Source organism: Narcine bancroftii, chromosome 11, assembly GCF_036971445.1.
Source record: "Narcine bancroftii isolate sNarBan1 chromosome 11, sNarBan1.hap1, whole genome shotgun sequence".
Lineage (NCBI taxonomy): Eukaryota > Metazoa > Chordata > Chondrichthyes > Torpediniformes > Narcinidae > Narcine > Narcine bancroftii.
In genome coordinates this window covers 69,900,277-69,920,734 of record NC_091479.1, presented here as the reverse complement: position 1 = coordinate 69,920,734, position 20,458 = coordinate 69,900,277, and the positions used below count along the sequence as shown (strand labels likewise).

General features: G+C 42.5%; 1 protein-coding gene across 1 annotated transcript in view; it reads left to right on the top strand.

Annotated features, from left to right (window-relative positions):
- Positions 1-5,042: 5,042 nt before the first annotated feature.
- Positions 5,043-20,458, top strand: part of pus7l (pseudouridine synthase 7 like) — a 34,728-nt gene continuing 19,312 nt past the window's right edge. The window contains 7 exon segments of the mRNA XM_069902284.1: positions 5,043-5,145; positions 11,178-11,221; positions 11,223-11,332; positions 11,379-11,476; positions 12,784-12,884; positions 20,075-20,173; positions 20,425-20,452. Of these exon segments, the coding sequence (XP_069758385.1) occupies positions 5,043-5,145; positions 11,178-11,221; positions 11,223-11,332; positions 11,379-11,476; positions 12,784-12,884; positions 20,075-20,173; positions 20,425-20,452 (583 nt within the window).

The following is a 20,458-nucleotide window of genomic DNA, read 5'->3' as shown; positions in this document are numbered from 1 at the left end:
TGAAACTTTTCATCTTTAATATTATACCTAATTTTTATAAAACTTAAGTATGTCATTACATCGTGTAGCCACTGTTCATGAGTAGGGGATGAATCATTTTCCATTTCATTAAAACTGCTCTTTTGGCTATCAATGTGCTAAAAACTAAAACTTTCTCTTGAGGTGCCAATAAAGTTTATCCAGTTCACATGAAAAACCGAACAGGTTAATTAAAGGGCATGGATCTAATTTAGTCTTAAAAATCATTGAAGAATGAAAAATATTATGCCCATATCTCACTGGTTCTCCACCTTTTTCTACTCGCGTACTACTTCACATATTCCCATGCCATAGGTGCTCTGTCATTAGTAAGGGATTGCTTAAGGTGGTATGTGAGTGGGAAGAAAAAGGTTGAAAACCACTATTTTAATCGTACCTCATTGACTCGTTATGTGCACGGTGTCATACCTCCAAAGGAAACGGGCCAATGACCATTTTTCTCAAGCAAAATATTTCAGCAACAATTGGGTCTAGAGCAGTGATTCTCAACCTTCCCTTCCCACTCACATACCATCTTAAACAATCCTTTACTCATCACAGAGCACTGATGGCATAGGGAATACTTAATGTGGTATGCGAGTAGAAAGAAAAAGGTTGAGAACCACTGATCTAGATAGACAACACTCAGTATTGTGTTTAGTTTTGGTTGCCTCTTTATGTTATGGGAAAGATGTGGAGGTTTCACAGAGGATGCAGAGGAGATTTATCAGGATGTTGCCTGAATTGGAGAACATCTCTAGGATTTTTCATGGTGGAGGATGAGAGATGACTTAATAGTGATGTGTATGATTGTTGGAGGCATAGTTAGCCAACATTTTTTTCCCCAGTACGGTAATGCCAATACTAGAGGACATCCATTTAAGGTGAGTGGAAGAAAGTTTTGGGGAGATGCCAGAGGTAAGGTTTTTACACAAAGTGCTGGGTGCTTGGAATGCACGGCTGGGGGTGAGGAGGTGGAGGCTGGTACAATTGGGACATTTAAAAGATGTTTAGATTGGCACATTAATGTGTTTTTTTAAAAAAAGAGTATTAGGAGCTATGAGAGAAGGAAGGGTTAAATTGATCATGGTGTAGGTTTGTATAAGTCAGCACAACATTGTGTATGTCGTCAAATGAAGCTGGCATCAAAATGAACCTGCATATTGATGTATGAAAATCAGAAGAGGATGTTCCACAAAAAGCAAACCATTTCCCACAAATGTGGCTTTGCGCTTACAGTATTCTCTCAAATCCTAACTCTTACAATTTACAGTGGCCCAACAATCTATCCGATGCACTCCAAAGAAAGAAATCTGACAGTCACAGGGTGAACATACAAATTCCATACAGAGAGCACCTGAGTACATGATTTAACCTGGGTTTCTGGAGCTCCCACCACTGTATCATTAATTGATTTAATTCAAGAACCGATATTTAATTTATTTAATAATGTCAAGATGTCCAACAGCTGTTGAAGGCTTTTTGAACTGCAGTGGTGATGTTTCATGATAACCAAGTATCTACCAGACAAAACATTAATCAGTTTGTTGGTTATTGTTTGATCAAATGTGTTTGTCATTGTTATACATCAACTGGACTGTTCATACACCAAGAACGCAAGCCCAGTTTAACTTCAGATGTGCTTTCACTCTACAGAAGTCTCAAATTATGAATGTTATAAAATGTAAATTCAGTTGTAAAAAGGAGAGGTAACATATTAATGTATCCATAAAACAACATTTTCTCAAAAGAATACTGAACTGTATTTGTAAAAATTGAATGCCTTCTGAAATGGCTTGCATTTATGCAGCTGCTTTTCCATCCTTAAAATGTTTCCAAGTGTTTCACAACCAATAGAATCGTTGAGTTTTGTAGTATAGAAACAAGCCTTTCAGCCAAATTTGCCCAAGTTGATCATATTTGCCTGTGTTTTGGCCCATATTCCTCTAACCTTTCCTATCTATGTGCCTGTCTAAATGAAGTTTAAACGTTAGAATTGTATCAACCTCATAACCAGAAAATTCTGTTGTTATATAGGAAAGTCTGCAGATGCAGTGATCAAAAGTGCTCGAGAAAACTCAGTAGGACACACAGCATCTACAGGGAACAAAGGCCTGAATAGAAGAGGTGAGGGGAAGAAGGGACAGGGGGAGGAGCACCACCCTCTGTGAACAAGTTGCCATTCGGGTCCCTTTTAGATCGATCTCTCTCACTGAACCTCTGTCCTCTAGTTTTGGGCTCTTCTAACTTGGGGGGGGGGGGGAGGGGGGGAAGGACTCTTCACCTTATCCATGCCCTTAATGATTTCCTGTGCCACCCACAAGGTCACCGTTCCTGGTATACCAGCCTATCCAGTCTCTTATCTCGAGCCAGGTTAAAGCAACTTCTAATGAAATCCCCCTTCAACTGAACGTTTGCAAAACAAGGTGGGTTGGTTGATTGGTTTTTCTTTGAGAAGGCAACGCATCCTCCAAATGTGGCTTCTCTGGGCAGGTGGAGATGGATTTTGTGGGATAGGTCTCTTCCCCAGAGAGAGAGACTCGCAGCAAAGGAGCGCAGCCCCAGATCGACCGGAGCTCAGCAGCAGGTTGGTTGCGGTTGGGGGGGGGGGGTGTGGTGGGGAAGTAACCGGGGCACAGCCAGTGGGATTTTCTGCAAGGATGCAGGCGAGTCGAGGTTGCGTTTCCTTCACATTCTCTCATGTGGATGGAATTACCCCATTCTATATATAATATGTTACGATACAAACTCAGTTACCTCCTGTTACTTAGTAAAATTGAAGATTTGAGTAGATAGATGAATTTTCCCCTCACTCTAATTGGCAGGGTCAGCTATATTGCCAAGATTGCAGGACCTTTCCCAGTCCTTGCCCATTCCAGACCTTTTTAAAACCCCTTAATAAGCATGTTGGACAATTTATCTGGAACTGTAAGGTATCCAGAATATCCATGGAAACGTTAACATGGGATTATAGGTTAGGAGGCATCCAGTTGCCTAATTTCAAAAAGTATTATTTTGCAACACAAATGAGATTCATTTCTTCATTTTTTTTGAGAGAGACGATAACCCCCGCCAGGATACAATTGGATTGCACTCGCTAAAGAGAAGGTAAAATGGAATTTCAGAATTCCAGCCAGCAGGACAGACAACCCCATTCCAAAACACTTGGTTAAAATATGGGATGAGACCTGTGGAGGCTCTGGACTGAACAGAGGATTGTCACTGAAGACACCTTTAAGGCTTTGAACAATAACATTTTGGAGGCCTGATTTCATATGGGGATACAATGTCTGGAAGATTGTTATGAAAAAGGATTTTTCATGTCATTTGAACAGCTGAAGAAGGAATATGACTTGTCCAATAAAACCTTTTTGTTACCTTCAGTTGTGATCCTTAGGGCCAAATTGGGCCCGGAAATTATTCTACTGGGACTCATTGAAAAGGAGGAACTTCTCCATGAAGGAAATGTATATACATTTATTTCTAAAGTGTCTTGTTTTATTGATGAGCAAAAGTCCAAAGTTGCAACATGACCTCTTTGCTCCTGAATTAATTCCCCCTATTAAAGGTCGGACTCGGGGTCGGAGGAGACAGAGAGTCAACGCCTGGTGTCGGGTGAGAGGAGGAGGAGCCAAGAGACAGCATCAGAGGGTGAGTAGAATAAATAGCTGGACTTACTGTGGCTTGGGCTCAGAAAGGTCAGACTCGGGGTCGGAGGAGACAGTGAGTCAGCGCCTGGTGTCGGATGAGAGGAGGAGGAGCTGGGAGTTAATTGGGGTTAATTGGTAAGGGCTAATAAAAGGAGTAGAAAGGGAGGGAGTGGCCCAGTGAAGGACTGGGGTCTTAGGACTTTGGCTCGAGGGACTTTCGGCGAGAAAGAGCTACTTGTGTGGGAAGGGTATTTATATTAAGAAAGGAGGAAATGGAGTCAGTTGGGGTAGTTAAGTGCTCCAGTTGTGGGTTGTGGGAAATCAGAGACTGCACAGCTGTTCCTGATGACTACACCTGCAAAAGGTGCATCCAATTGCATATAATGAGTGACCGTGTTAGGGAGCTTGAGCTGCAGTTGGATGAACTGAGGATCATAAGGGAAGCAGAGGCAGTGATAGAGAAGAGTTACAGGGAGACAGTCACCCCTAGAAGGCAGGAGTCTGAGAATTGGGTGACTGTGAGGAAAGGAGGGAGAGTGCCAGTGCAGAGTACCCCTGTGGAAGTGCCACTCAGCAACATGTATTCTGCATTGGATACTGCTGGGGGGAACAGCCGATCAGGGACGAGTCGTTGGGGTCAGGTCTCTGGCACGGGGGCTGCCCCTGAGGTTCAGATGGGAAGGAGGGATAAGAACAGGATACTTGTAGTTGGGTACTCGTTAGTCAGAGGGACAGATAGAAGGTTTGTGGGATGAGATCGGGGATCCAGGTTGGTATGTTGCCTCCCTGGTGCCAGGGTCAGGGATATCTCTGATCGAGTACATAGCATTCTGCAAGGGGAAGGAAAACAGCCAGAAGTCGTGGTCCATGTGGGGACCAATGACTTAGCTAGAAGTGGGGATGAGGTCCTGAAACAGGATTATGTGGAATTACGTAGGGTTAAAAAACAGAACCTCTGGATTGCTGCCGGTGCCATGCGCTAGTGAGGGTAGAAATAGGAGGATGTGGAGGATGAATGCGTGGCTAAAGAGATGGTGCAGGGGGCAAGGGATAAGACTTCTGGATCATTGGGATCTCTTCTGGGGAAGGTCGGACCTGTACAAAAGGGACGGACTCCATTTGAACTGGAGGGGGACCAATGTGCTGGCAAGCAGATTTGCTAGAGCTGTGGGGGAAGGTTTAAACTAGTTTGGCAGGGGGGTGGGGAACAGAGTGTGAGAGCAGTGTCAAGGGAGTATGGCCACCTAGCTAGGAATAATAACGATAACAAAGGTGGGATGGAGATTAGGGTAAAAGGTAGAAAAGAAAATGTATGTGAGGGTCATTCTCTGAAATGCATATATTTTAATGCAAGAAGCATAGTGAACAAGGTAGATGAGCTTAGAGCATGGTCATGATATTGTGGCAATTAGTGAGACCTGGCTACAAGAGGGGCAGGACTGTCAACTTAACATTCCAGGATGTGATAGATCAGGGGGTAAAAAAGGGGGAGGAGTTGCTCTGCTTGTTAAGGAGGACATTACTGCCGTGAGGTGGCAAGATGGTCTGGAGGGATCGTCCAGTGAGGCTGTTTGGGTGGAATTGAGGGGTGAAGGAGGCATGAGGGTGCTAATAGGGGTGTATTACAGACCACCAAATGGGTCAAGAAAACTAGAGGAACAAGTGTGTAGAGAGATAACGTATATGTGTGAGAATCATAAGGTAGTGATCATGGGAGATTTTAACTTCCCTCACATTGATTGGGATACCCATACAGTTAGAGGGCTGGATGAGCTAGAGTTCGTTAAATGTGTTCAAGATTGTTTTCTGAATCAATTAGTAGAAGAACCGACTCGGGATAGAGTAATACTAGATCTCCTGTTGGGGAACGAGCTAGGTCAGGTATCGGACATTAATGTTGGAGATCCAATTGGGTCTAGTGATCATAATTCTGTTAGTTTTAAGGTAGTTTTAGGGAAGAGCAAGGAGGGGTCTAAAGTTGAGGTTCTGGATTGGAGAAGAGCAAATTTCGAAGGAATAAGAAGGGATTTGGGGAGTATTGAGTAGGACAGGATATTTACAGGTGAGGGTGTAAATGAAAAATGGAGGATATTCAAAAAAGAAATTTTGAGGGTACAGAGTAGTTATGTCCCAGTGAGGATCAAAGGAAAGGCTGGAAGTCATAGGGAGGCTTGGTTTTTGAGGAATATTGGAAATTTGGTTAGGAGAAAAAGGGAGGTATACAAGAGGTATAAAGAACAGGGAGCTGACAATTTGAAGGAGTACTACAAGGAGTGTAGAAGGAATCTTAAGAAAGAAATTAGAAAGGCCAAGAAAAGGCACGGAGGCTTTGGCAGACAGAGTAAAAATAAATCCAAAGGGTTTCTATAAGTACATTAAAAGTAAAAGATAAGTGAGGGATAAAATTGGACCCCTTGTAGATAGTGAGGGTAGGCTGAGTGAGAAGTCAGAGGAAATGGGGGAAATTTTGAATGATTTCTTTGCCTCGGTATTCACTAGGGAAAAAAAATATTGAACCATTTGAGGTAAAGCAAAATAGTGGGGAGGTAATGAAACATTTAAGGATAACCGAGGAGGTAGTGATGGCTGTGTTGAAAAAGATAAAGGTGGATAAATCTCCGGGACCGGACAAAATATTTCCAAGGACACTCAGGGAGGCTAGTGGACAGATAGTGGGGCCATTAACAGAGATATTTAGGATGTCTCTGGCCACGGGGGTAGTGCCAAAGGATTGGAGGGTGGCGCATGTGGTTCCGCTGTTTAAGAAAGGGTCTAATTGTAAACCTGGGAATTATAGGCCCGTGAGTCTGACGTCTGTGGTGGGCAAGTTGATGCAAAGTGTTCTGAGGGATGGTATTTACAAATATTTGGAGGTACAGGGATTGCTAGGGAGTAATCAGCATGGTTTTGTCAGGGGTAGATCATGCTTGACAAACCTGATTGAGTTTTTCGAGGGGGTTACAAAAAATGTTGATGAAGGGAAAGCTGTGGATGTTGTCTATTTAGACTTTAGTAAAGCTTTTGACAAAGTTCCCCACAGGAGGTTAGGAAAAAAGGTGGAGGCATTAGGTATAAATGAGGAGGTAGTGAAATGGATTCAGCAATGGTTGGATGGGAGGTGTCAGAGAGTAGTGGTAGAAAATTGTTTGTCCAATTGGAGGCCGGTGACTAGTGGAGTTCCTCAGGGATCGGTCCTCTGTCCACTATTGTTTGTTATATATATTAATGATCTGGAAGTAGGGGTGGAGAATTGGATAAGCAGGTTTGCAGATGATACAAAGATTGGTGGTGTTGTGGACAGTGAGGAAGATTACCGTAGATTAAAAGGTGATTTAGGAAGACTGGAGATGTGGGCTGAGAAATGGCTGATGGAATTTAATACAGATAAGTGTGAGGTGTTACATTTTGGAAAGGCAAATCTAAATAAGTCATATCCATTAAATGGTAGGCTATTAAGATGTGCAGAGCAACAAAGGGATTTAGGAGTTGTGGTAAATAGTACCCTCAAGGCTGATACTCAGGTAGATGGTGTGGTGAAGAAGGCATTTGGAATATTGGCCTTCATAAATCGGAGTATTGAATTCAAGAGTAGGGAGGTTATGATGAAATTGTACAAGGCATTGGTGAGGCCAAATTTGGAGTATTGTGTACAGCTTTGGTCACCAAATTATAGGAAAGATATAAACAAAATAGAGAGAGTGCAGAGAAGGTTCACGAGAATGTTGACAGGATTTCAAGGTTTGAGTTACAGGGAAAGGTTGTGCAGACTGTGGCTTTTTTCTCTGGAGCGTAGAAGATTGAGAGGGGATTTGATAGAGGTGTTTAAGATTTTAAAAGGGACAGACAGAGTAAACGTGGATAGGCTTTTTCAATCAAGAGTGGGGGAGATTCAAACTAGAGGGCATGGTTTAATATTGAAGGGGGAAAATTATAAGGGGAACGTGAGGGGAAATTTCTTTTTTTTTAAACTTTATTTAAGATTTTATAACATGAATAACATATAGGATTACATTAATTTTATTATTTTATTCTTAATTTTTTTTACAATACAGTATCAGTAATCTAAATAAACTATACCCTCCCCAATAATTATTACACATTAATAACCCTACTCAAATTAGTCCAACCCCCCCTTCCCCCCAAAATAAAGAGTGAAGAATTAATAAAGTTAATAATATATGTGAGAAAAAAAACCCACTTACAAAAAAAAACAAAAACATAACCGATTAAAATACTAACAAAAAGAAAAGTAATTAATACTAAGATATCAGACTTAAAAAACATATTTAAATCAAACTTAAATGCATATATTTAACAAACAGAGTTAAGATGAAACATATATTTAACTCAAACTTAATATAAAAAATTAGTAAAGTTAGTTACATTATCTATCAAAAATTCTTTAACAATAATCAATTCTTAAAAAAAAATTGTAGCATGAAAAAAAAGATGGAAAAAAAACTTTCTCTATAGAGATAAACCACCAAATATCAACTAACTTCACACCTATCACCATATTAGTCACATAAACCACCATCTTAAAACAAAGTTCAAACCTCATTAAGCATTGTACAATTCAATTTTAGTACTCTTCCACCATTTTTCCCTTTTACTCTTGAATAGTTATCCAATAAAAGCTCCAATACCACATTTAAATATCCCAATCATTACGTTAAAATTCAGATATCCAAATAATAAAAACACATCTACAACGAAATCTATATCTTCAAGAGGAAATTTCTTTATGCAAAGGGTGGTAGGGATGTGGAATGAGCTTCCAACAGACGTGGTCGAGGCGGGATCATTGGTTACATTTAAGGAAAGACTGGATAGTTACATGGATAGGAGAGGACTGGAGGGGTATGGACCGGGTGCTGGTCAGTGGGACTAGGAGTGTGGGGATTTGTTACGGCATGGACGAGTAGGGCCGAACTGGCCTGTTCTGTGCTGTAAGTGGTTATATGGTTATATTATTGAATCCCAGCACCCCATAAGCCTTCTTAACTATCCTATCAACCTGTGTGGCAACCTCGAGGGATTTGAACCCCAAGGTTCATCCACACTCTTAAGTAACCAATAACCCTGTACTCAGCCTCCTGGTTTGTCCTTCCAAAATGCATCACCTCACACTTATCCAGATTAAAATCCATCTACTACTTCTCTGCCCAACTCTGCATCCTATCTATATTCTCTTGTAACCTTTGACAACCTTCAGTTCCATCCACAACTCCTCCAACTCATGTGTCATCTGCAAACTTGCATCCTTCCACCCCTTCTTCCAGATTATTTATAAAAATCACAAAGAGCAGGGGTCCCAGACCAGATCCTTACGGCCCTCCACTAGTCATTGACCTCCAGGCTGAATATTTCCCTTCCACTTCTACTACTCTGCTTTCTACAGACAAGGCAATTTTTAATCCACACAGCTAATTTTCCACTGATCCTGTGACTCGTGACTTTCTGGATGAGTCTCTCAAATGCCTTGTTAAAATCCATGTAGACCTAATGCCTTACCCTCATCAATTTCTTATTTACCTCTTCAAAAAACTCAATTAGACTCATGATGCACAATCTTCCCTTCACAAAGCCATGCTGACTGTCCTTGAATAGACAGTATTTCTCCAAATGCTCATAGGTCCTATCCAATAGTTTGCACACCACAGACGTTAGACTTAATGGTCTATAATTCCCAGGATTCTCCTTATTACCTTTTATGAACAAGGGGACTACATTTACCATTCTCCAATCCTCCAGCACCTCCCCTGCGGCCAAAGAGGATTCAAAGATCATAGCTACTGCCCCAGCTATCACCTCTAACTTCCCACAGCAGCCTGGGTTTATCACGTCCGGCCCCAGGAACTTACCAATCTTGATGTTTTTAGGAAGATCTAACACTTCCACTTCCTTAATCTCCACATTTCCAGCACACAGGCCTGTTCAGTTTCGACCTTACCCTGATCAAGGTCCTTTTCTCTTGTGAATACTAAAGCTAAGTATTAATTTAGGACTCCCAACCTCCTCTGCCTCCAGGCACGTGTTGCCTCCTTTATCCTTTATCAGCCCCACCTTCATTCTCATCATCCTTCTGTTCTTCACATACACATAGAATGCCTTGGGGTTCTCCTTAATTCTACATCCCAAGGCCTTCTCATGCCCCCTTTGTGCTCTCCTAAGTCCTTTCTCAAGCTCCTTCCTGGCTACCATATACTTAATATGAGCCCTTCCTGTTTCCTGCTTCCGATATCCAATTTATGCTTTCTTTTTCCTCTTGACTAGTGACCTGACCTGTTTTGTCAGCCACAGTTCTCTTTTCCTACCATCATTTCCTTGTCCCAGTGGGACAAACCTTGTTTTGAACAAGTGGTCCCTAAACATCCTCCACATTACTTGAATATGTTTCCAATTTATTCTCGCTAGTTCCTGCCTCATCCCTTCATAACTGGCCCTTCTTCAGTTAAACACTTTCTATAGCTATGTGGAAGCTAAGGGAATTGTGGTCACTCTCACCAAAATGCTCCCCTGCCGAGAAGTTCGCCACCTGACCAGGTTTATTCCCCAGAATCAGATCAAGAATGGCCTCTCCTTTAGTCGGCTGGACCACATACTACGTCAGGAATCCTTCTTGTATACACCTGATAAATTCAGCCCCATCCATCCCTCTTGCAGTCAATATTAGAGAAGTTGAAATCACCCATAACTACAACCCTGTATTTCGTGCACCATTCCAAATTCTGCCTGCTTATCTGCTCCTCAGTATCCCGAAGGCTATTTGGGGGCCTATAGACTACTCCCAGCACAGTGATTGCTCCCTTCCTATTTCTGACTTCCACTCACACCGACTCTGGATGCTCCCTCTGCAGTGTCCTCCCTTTCTATAGCTGTGATTCTATCCATGACCAGTAATACTACTCCTCCCCCTTTTCTACCTTCCATCCTATTCTTTTTAAAACATCTAAACCTCAGCCAATCCTGTCTCTCCTCCAGCCAAATTTCAGTAACAGCCACAACATTGTAGTTCCATGTACTGACCCATCCTTTAAGTTCATCTCTTTCATTCCTAATACTCCTAGTGTTTAAATAGACACATTTCAATCCTTCTAACTGGCTACCTATATATTTTGTCCCATGCCTGCCCTTTCTCACCATGTTTTTGTCCTTCTACCCTAAACTCTGCCCTCATATTCTGATTCCCACCCCCCTGCCAAATGGTCAGAAAGCACAGAAACCGGCCTGTTAACTGTCAATGTCCTTGTTAGCCACTGAACAGCTGTACTTCCCTAAATCTTTTCATGCCCTCTCCCCCCACCCCAGGCCTGTTTTCACTGCTGCCTCAATCGACGGAGATCTTTTAAGACTGATGTGCTGTGCACAGCCTTCATTGTACTATGACCTGCAGAATATTCTTGCTGTGTTCACACTGGGTTGGGGGGGGGAGGGGGAGGGAAGTGCCACTTGAGTTCTTGTACCTTCACGTTGAGCTTTAAAACATTATCTGAACGTATTTTGAAGCGCTGTGCAAGGTGAACATGGATACGTTGGAAGCAGTAGCCCTGTCTGGCCTCCGAACTCTGCGTGGTACCATCGGACTTCAGCTACGCAGGCATCAAAGACAAGAAGGCTATCACTTCCCAGATCATGGTGGTGAAAAATATGACTGTCAATAGGTAAGATCAAAAATCATGTCCTTTTAAGTTTGCTTGTGCCATTTAGTCAAACAATGCACCACATGCTGGAGGAGCTCCGTGGGTCAGGCAGGAACCGTGGAGAGAAGCAGACAGTCAAGGTTACTGGGGGCAGCCCAACTCCAGGTTTGTGCAGCATTTGGCACAGGGTCTGGATCTATAAGCCAGCATCTTGGCCACTCAGCTCTGAGGGCCAACGTTGTGGCATCCTCTACTCAACAGGCCAAAGCCAGTGGCAGTGAGCACTGCAGCAGGATCAGGATTCCTGCCATGCAGGTTTAGACAGCTGCCATCGTGGTTTTGGATCATAGTGTTCAAAGGGCCCAGAGGCTGGCCCAACTGTACCGAGTTTTCCTTTCAAAAGATCACCAAGATCAGTGAGGCCCATAGGCAACACTGCTGTCCCTTCTCAAGGTGGTAATAACATTGACCCCCCCCCCCACCCCCCAACAGTGCCTTTGCTCTCATTAAGCCTAGACTGTTGAAAATGTTTCAGCTTGGACTTTCTTGAGGTTATCCTCCTGCACTGTGAACCAGGGAAACTTTCATTAACTGTACTGTTGGCCATGTGGTACCAATGGGAGGAACAAAGAGTTGGGCTTTTAGGGGATTTAGGTTGATGTTTCTCTGGAGTTTGGCTTACTTGGGTGCCTAAACAGTTCATAATGTTGGCTTGGTTTTGGCTGTTACTCGTTGTAGTGATTGGTTTAAGGATTTGCACATCACTGGGAAGGCAAGCATTTCTGACCCTTAAAGGCATGGGCTGAACTGCTACCTTGACTATTGAATCCTTTTCGGTGAAGGTCTTCCCATGGTAGTTTCGGGTGGGAATTTCCTGGTCTTCCAGTGACGATGAAGAAATGTGATTATATTTCCAATTCCAAGTGGCATGTAACTCAGAGGGGAACATTGATGGTGCTCCCGTGAGTCTGACATTCTTTGGGGACGTGCAGACAAGTTAACCACAGTGTATTTGTAGATGGCCCACAATCCAGCCTTAGCAATGATCAGCTGGATTGGTTTTATCCTGTTTTTTGTGTGTAGGGGTGTGTGTGTGAATGGGACATACCTGGTCAATATTTGGCGTGGTTGGGTAGATGCCAATGTAGGAACGACGTAGAGGGAGGCATGGCCTGTTTCAGAGAGCAGGTCTGCACAATTGCAGTCAAACTATAGGATGGTTCCATGGCCTTTAATATACACAGAACTCCCAGTCATCTCTTCATAACACATGGAGCAAATTGAGTTAGTGGAAGACTGGCTTCTGAGATGGTGGGGTTCTCATTGCCATGCCTTCAGCACCCAGCTGCTGTGCTGTCATTGGGAACATGGATGTTCTTTGGTTTTCCTACTCTCATGAGCTGTTTCATGGACTGTTGCTGTCTGCAGAGGTTTAACCTGTGTGGTTCTTGCTGGTGCTTTGTGTTCTGTAGTCCAGAGTTGCTGCAATGCCATTTGGCACCTCAAGCACATCCTTGAGAGCAACAGCAGTGTTCAGAATATTCCAGACCATAAGATTACTGATCCTGGTGGAGTACATTGGACCATATGGGTGCCAAATTTGGAGCTGCCTATTTGGTTTGACTCTTGATCAGTTAGCATGACAATAGTAGCACAAACGATTGTCTTTAGAGTGAAGAGAAAAGTCTCTCCATAAGGACAGTGCAGTGCTCCCTCTTACCATTGCAGTCATGGGGAGATGATTCTGCAACGAGCAGATGGCTGAGGATAAGGTTGGGACTGTTAACTGCTCTTGATCGAGTAGGTTGTCAGACAGTGATGTTATTTTGGATTTGGCCAATTCTGCTATTGTGTTGATGTTTTTAATAACTCAGCAAGGTGAGGTGGGAACTCTGGTACTGGGGTTGTGGCCATGAAGTATGAGTGGATTTGGTGCTGCATGTGGGGTTTAGGTATAGTCTCTTCCCATCTGTCTGCTCCATTGCAGGGGGCAGGGTCTGAATTAGCATTGTTCCCAGGCAAGTTATAATTAGTGCATTATTCTCCATAATTGGGAGATTCACTCTACTGAAAGAGCAATGTGTTTCCAGTCTACTGAATATCCCCATGGGTTTCAATAACTGTCAATGCAAACCAAAATTTGTCTGGAGTCAAAACTCCTACACATTAAACACACAATTCTTCAAATGGTAGAGCATGCAGTTAGGGGCTCAGTTTCTCTTTCTGTTAGTGATCAGCAGAGTGGAACAGCGGGTAACACTATTGCCACGCAGCTCCAAGATCCAGATTCCAGTCTGATTGAGGCCTGTTTGGAGTTTGATGCGTCTCCCTGTGATGGCGTGGATTTCCCTTGTTACTGCAATGTTCTTTCTCATCCTAGAGACGTAGCAGCCTTTGGGTATTTGCTTGTTGTAGTGGAATTTGGTGGTAGGATAATCTGGGTGTAGCTGATGGGCGTGTGGGAGGGAATAGGTTACATAGGAATGTATGGGTGATCAGAATTTCTCTGAGCAAGCATGGATTCAAAGTATGAACGGTCTTATTCTTTGTTATTAGTGTGAGGAGATTTAGTCACTCTTCACACCCACAGTAGTCAGTCACTACCCTTGCTCCCTGGTTTGTTTAAACAATTATAAATAAGTCACCTAGTACAAAGTTTCAGGAAGACTTAAAGATCACAATTTGTTCAGTGATTATTATAGCCTAAGCATCTTTGCATGTTACCTTTACCATCTACTTCTAACATTAAGGATCATTAATGAGAGTTTTCTTGACTGACCTTCAAATGTTTAGCGAGTGAAACACAAAAGTCTGCAAATGCAACCAATGTTTCGGGCCAGAACCCTTTGTCAAGGTAAAAAAGCAGGCAGGCCCCTGAATAAATGGTTAGCTTGTAGCGGTATGCTTGGAGGGAGTGGCCAGAACCGGTGCTAACAGCTCCTGTCTTGTGACTGCTAGACACAATAGCCTCCTATCTACTGGCAACTATCCACTACAGCCACGAGGCATAGTGACTCAGCAGCACCCGTAGATCTACTGAGAAGCCATGGCCTACTCAACGTAGCTACGTCATAAGGTCGTTAGCACTTCAGATGTCATGTCGCCAGGTCCATGTTGTGTGTCTATATCAAGCCTGATAACACTGAAATAAACGCTTTTCTCTTCGCTGGCTGACAACTTCAGGTGTGGTCTCGTTATTTCAACATGATGGCGTATGGGCACAAACATCATCCACCACAAGCTGTCATTTTTGGCTAACTGGAGATGAGACCTTTGTCATTCAATTATATAAAAACACTCAATCATTTATTTATTAGTCATTTTAAGTCCGTGGTCTCACTATTGTTCGTGGTTATATTTTTCGTGATGATTCAAAAGCCTCCTGCCATTTCCAGAATCAGGATTCATTGTCAAGAACAAGTCATGAAATTTGGTGCAAAGATTCATATTATAATAATCTTACAACATAATAACAATAATAACAATAATCGAGGACGAAAAGTGAGGCCGTGTCTTTGGCTCATTGGTCATTCAGGAATCTAATGGCAGCGGAGAAGAAACTGTCCTTGTGCCATTGAGTGCTCATCGTTTGACTCCTGTACCTTTTCCCCGATGGTAGCAGAGTGAAGAGGGCATGGCTTGGGTGATGGGGATCTTTGAGGATAGAGGCTGCTTTTTTAAGACACCACCTCACATAGATGTCCTCAATGGAGTGAAGTCTGGAGCCTGTGATGTTGCTGGCCGAGTTAACAACCCTCTGTAGTTTATTCTTGTCCTGAGAGTTGGCGCCTCCGTACCAGCAGCAATGTAACCAGCCAGAATGCTCTCCACGTAGAAGTTTACAAGAGTCTTCGGTGAAGTACTGAACCGCCTCAGACACCTCACAAAGTATAGCCGCTGGCGAGCCTTCTTCGTGATTACATTGACATGGAGGCTCCAGGACAGATCCTTGGAGATGTTGACACCCATGTGCTTGAATTCCAGAGGTGAATTGTTTTGGGAAGAACTGAAACTTTGTTCTGTCTTTGGAAACATTCCATTTGGAGCTTTTCTAATTAATAAATCTGGCAAGCAGATAATTACAGAAGCCAGATCTGTTTAACCGGAGAGATGTGTTTTACCTGCTGAATCACATATAAAGTAGCCTAAAAATATAGTCCTAAATTTTTTTTTAAAAAGGGAAACCACCTCTGGGTTCTGCCCTGTTAGTTGAACATGGGATATTTGCAGAACTATAAATTGGCAGCACTGTTGTGAAGGATTGGCATCAGTCTCTGTTGTGCATCCTTAGTGTGTGCAACAACGCTTGTCTCCAGTGTGGTGTCAAAATTTCAAAGCTCAGTGGAATCTGTAGAGTTTAGATATCGGATGCTACGGAACAGAGTTTTGTAACCAGTAACTGAATTAGATCAATTGTATTAGAGAAATCCATTTTGGAATTCAGATTCCTCTGGATGGATAAGGGTGAAATGTGGAATTTTCTGCCACAATTGAAGTAGATGACATAAATATATTCAAAGGTAAGCTTGGTAAGTATATGGAAGAAAAAATAGAATAAGTAATCAGACAAAAATTAACACAGGCAGTGAAGGAGAGCTGTCCAATAAATTGATGAGATAAAAAGTTTCTTATCAACTTAATGGGTTGTCATGACAGAACTTTTAAAGGACACAAGTTAGGTCAGCCTAGCCCAGCGCTCGAGTAAAAGAACAGAGAGCATAAAATCTACATACTGCATTTGCTCAATCATAGAAAATATAGAGATATAACATTTGTTATCAGTGGATGAAAAATGTAGTCAACCTAATGAGCAAATGTTGTCTTGAGCCATATAGGGTCTCTCTTGGACTGAATAGTCATGCCTGGTATCTTGTCCAACTTCTTTGTTATTGGAGATGGCACACTTTGACATTAACTTGTGTATTTGTGGAAATGAAATGTTTCAATTTTCCCGGAGGCTAGGGTATAGCTGTATAAAGTCCATGTCAGGCAGGACATGACACACTTGAAAGTGTCCAGTGGTCGAAACGCCTCAAAGATGGCACAGAGTAGCAATGTTGGCTTCTCCCAGTATCTGAGAGATGATAATGATGTGAAAAGTTGGCTCTTCTCACTGAGAATGTCTGAAGACACATAATTAGTCAGTGAGGACTTTTTTTGCAACAAATTGAACCATATCAACCAAGTTTGAAGCCTTCCAATTGGACTCAAAGCCAAGAAACTTGACATATTTACAAAGGGGCAAGATAATGAGAGGTTTTCAAACTTTTTCTTTCCACTCGCAGAGCACCTCTGGCATAGAGATTATTTTGTGGGGGAAAAAAAGTTTGAAAACCACTGATTTAGATGGAAATTGAAGGGGCAATTGACGAGCCCATAGTGTGATAGTTATCTATAGATCAGTCTATTTAAAGTCCATTTTGGTGTTCAATTTCTTCAATTAGTCTTTTATCTTCAGTTAATTCATGTCCAAAGGCACATGGATCATTGCCCATTCCTTTACAGGCATAGCTGATTGTAATTTTTCTGCCAGGCTGCATTTATGGAGAGAGAAACAGGTTGATGGACGTCATTGGAAATTAAACACATTTCAGAGGAGGAAAAGGCAAATGTGGAGCAGCAAGGGGGTGGGGGGTGGGGGGTGGGGGGGGGGGTGGGGGGGAGGGGGAAGGAAAACTGTTGGAATGAAAAGGCAGAGCAGAGAAGCAGAATAGCGCAGCCACTGGAATACTTAAATAAAGCAGTGTTGGAAATACTTAGCAAGCCAGACAGCTTCTGGGTAGAGATAAATAGAGTTAAATATGCAGGTTGGTTATCTATCAACAGAACTGACCTATTCAGATGAAACACAAAAGTCTGCAGATGCTGTGATTGTAGTAAAAACACATTTTTAGAGTAGAGAGCTCAGCAGGTCTTTAACTCCTCCAGCATTTTGAGGTTTTGGCCAATTCAGATGTAATTTGGATAGACTGGTTATCTTGGATATTTTAATTCAATATTGCGTCGTCTCAGAGCATGACATGATATTCCTCAAGTTTTTTTGCAACGGTGTAAAGAGATGAAATACTAAGGAAAATCTGTAGACATCTTGGTTGAAGTAAAAACACAAAATGCTGGAGAAGCCCAGCAGGTCAAAAAGATACAGAACCGACTTTTCAGGCTTGAGTCCTTTATCAAAGTATGAGAGAATGCTGGCAGGTGTGGGGGAGGGGGGGGGGGGTGGCAAAGGCAGGAGATGATAGGTGGAGAAAGGAGGGGGGGACAGCAGCAATGGGGGGGGGGGTGGTAGGGCTGGCTGGGTGAAAGAACTGGAAGGACAGAAAAGGGGGAGGGGGAAGAAAAGGCGAGCAGGTTTAGTGGAAGGCTTTAAAGTCAATGTTCATGCCACGAGGCTGGAGGATGCACAGCCAGAAAATATAGTGTTGTTCCTCCAATCTGTGGGTAGTCAGGGTAGGACAGTATATAAGGCCATGGACAGACATGAGGGCGCGGGAGTGTGAATTGAAATGGTTGTCCACTGGGAGGTCGCTCTGGTTGCTGGGTGAAATGATCTTCCAGTCTGCGACATCTCTCTGATGTAAAGAAGGCCACAAAGGGTGCACCGGATGCAGTAAATGTCCTCTGGATGTACAAGTGAAGTGTTGCCCTGTGTCTGCAGGATATGCCAATCAATACAATGTATAGAGTTGGTGCAAACAAGCTAGTCCAAAAATTATAGAATAATTGCAGTTGAAGCAGGATGTTGTTTGACCTGTCCTGGCCTGCCTTGCCCACTTGGCACTAATTCTAACGCTCAGCTACTGTTTCATAGCTTTGCAGATAATGGCTCTTCGAGTGACCATCCAAGTACTTTTCAAATAAGGTGACCATTCTGCCTCGACTGCTCTGGCAATGAATTTCAGATTCCTCTCCTTTTTTGAAATTATTTTCACCATCTCGTCCGTAAATCTTGTATTAATTGATTCTAATCTTGTGCTTGTTACAAAGGGAAATGGGACATCAATGTTTACCCTCCTGACTCCTCTCATTTTTATTTAACTCATTTAAATTTTCTCTCGTTTTCCCTTGCTCCAAAAGAAAAACTTGACCCCAGCCAGTGTTTCTTCTCGACAGTATTTCTGCAGCTCTGGCATCATTCCCAAATTTCTTCTTTGCTCTCCATGATCTCCTGCTCTTCCTGTGGTGTGGTGACCATACTCTCTGCACTGCCCTTTTTGTGACCTCTCTAATGCTTTGTCCAGTTCTGACATGTCCTCCCTTCTTCTATATTATAGCTTGGCCAATAAAGCCAAGTATCCCCATGCCTTCTTAACTACCTGATGCATCTCTTCTGCTACCTTCATGGATTTGCAAATATGCAGTTCAAGACGTCTTGTTCCTCTCTGCTCTTTAGTATCCTCTTTTATTGTGTATTTCTTTGCCTCCTCCACCCTTCCCAATCGCATTTCCTGGCATTTGCCTGGGTTGAACTCCAGTTGACACTCTCATGCCCTTCCAATCAGTCCACTGATGTCTTACTGTAACCTGGAACTTACACTTGCAGCGGCGCTGCCGATTATTATATCACTGGCAAATTTAGTAATTCACCTCGTGTTTAATTCCAGAACATTTTATACCACTACAAAAAAAAGAACCCAAGTACTGAGCTATGTACATACCGTTAAATACAATCAATCAATCACTCAAATTCTCATCCAGCAGTGTCCTTGGATTTCTGGCACCACCAGATTTTGTGCACTTGCCACTTACCCTTGTGTCCAGAGGATCTTAACGTTGATGATTAATCTTCTGTGCATTATTTGTCGCTCTCCCTGCCAAAACCCACAGGTACTACATTAGATGTTATTTCTCCATTAACATTCCTTATTTCTCTTGTAAAAGCAAATTGGTCAGACATGACTTTCCCTTAACGTATATGGTGACTAACCTTGATGAACCTTAATTTCTCTAAATCCTGATTTATGCCATCCTTCAGAATTTAGTTTCCTGCAAATTGTCAGTGTTAGTATCCAATTTATTGGCCTGTGGTTATTAATTTTACATTATTTGACACCATTTTAAGTGACTAGGCCCCAGGAGCAGTCTTCCACTCCTCTGGTACAATCACTGTTGTCAGGGGAACAGGTGCATTTATAATCCAGAGCATAGGCTGCTTATTCCTTTCCTTGGTTTAGAACCTGGCCTGCATTTTGTTTTGGTCCAGTGTTTTATCAACTCTTGAAGATGCCCAACCTTTTATTGTCTCCATAAAATGGGCTGGAGAGTATAATCTTGAGTTGGTGGATCTTTGTTGATGGAGTTACTGTTCTCTCAAACCTTGCAAAGAGATCCCTCCACAGGGGCACAGTTAGCGTAGCGATTAGTGCAACGCCTTTACAGTACCAGCGATTGAAACCAGGTGGGGATTCAAATCCTGCACTGTCTGTAAGGAGTTTGTAACTTCTCCGCATGTCTGCATGGGTTTTCTCTGGGGACTCTGGTTTCCTCCTACCCTTCAAAAACGTACCAGGGTGTAAGTTAATGGACTCGTAGGGCCGAATTGGCCTGTTACAAATGCTATATGTCTAAATTTTTAAAAATACATTGAGTATGTCAGTAATAGCTAACACATTATGAGCAGTGGCAAAATCTTGCCCTTGGCAGCTACATGGGTCATTTGCATTTGCTATATCAGAAGGTGCAACCTACGAAAAGTTAATATGGATGCAAATTTTAAATCCTGAGTTGCTTCTGTTAAAGTGAGTGACTTTTTTTAAATTGCAGGAGAAAGGATTTGTAAACTACTATGGGCCTCAGCGATTTGACCTTGGACACAATGTTCAACCTGATCAAATTGGTTTGGCCCTCCTCAAGCAGAATTTGGTGAGATTTGCTTTCAACGCGAGATTTTTGAGTCTTTCTGATACATAAGCAAACAGAAGTGATTTTTACCAGAGCTGCAGGCTTGAGGACTTTAGGTTGGTATCACAGCAATTCTTAGCAACAAAAATGGACCGAAAACTGGGGATACTTTTCAACCTGTTTCTAGACAGTTTGTGATTGGTGCTGATGTGTATTGGGTTGCCTGTCAAATGTTCTTAAAGTTGCAGTCAATGTGTATCTTGCCTTTGCAGAACTTTCTGAGCACAAATAGTTTTACAGGTAAGA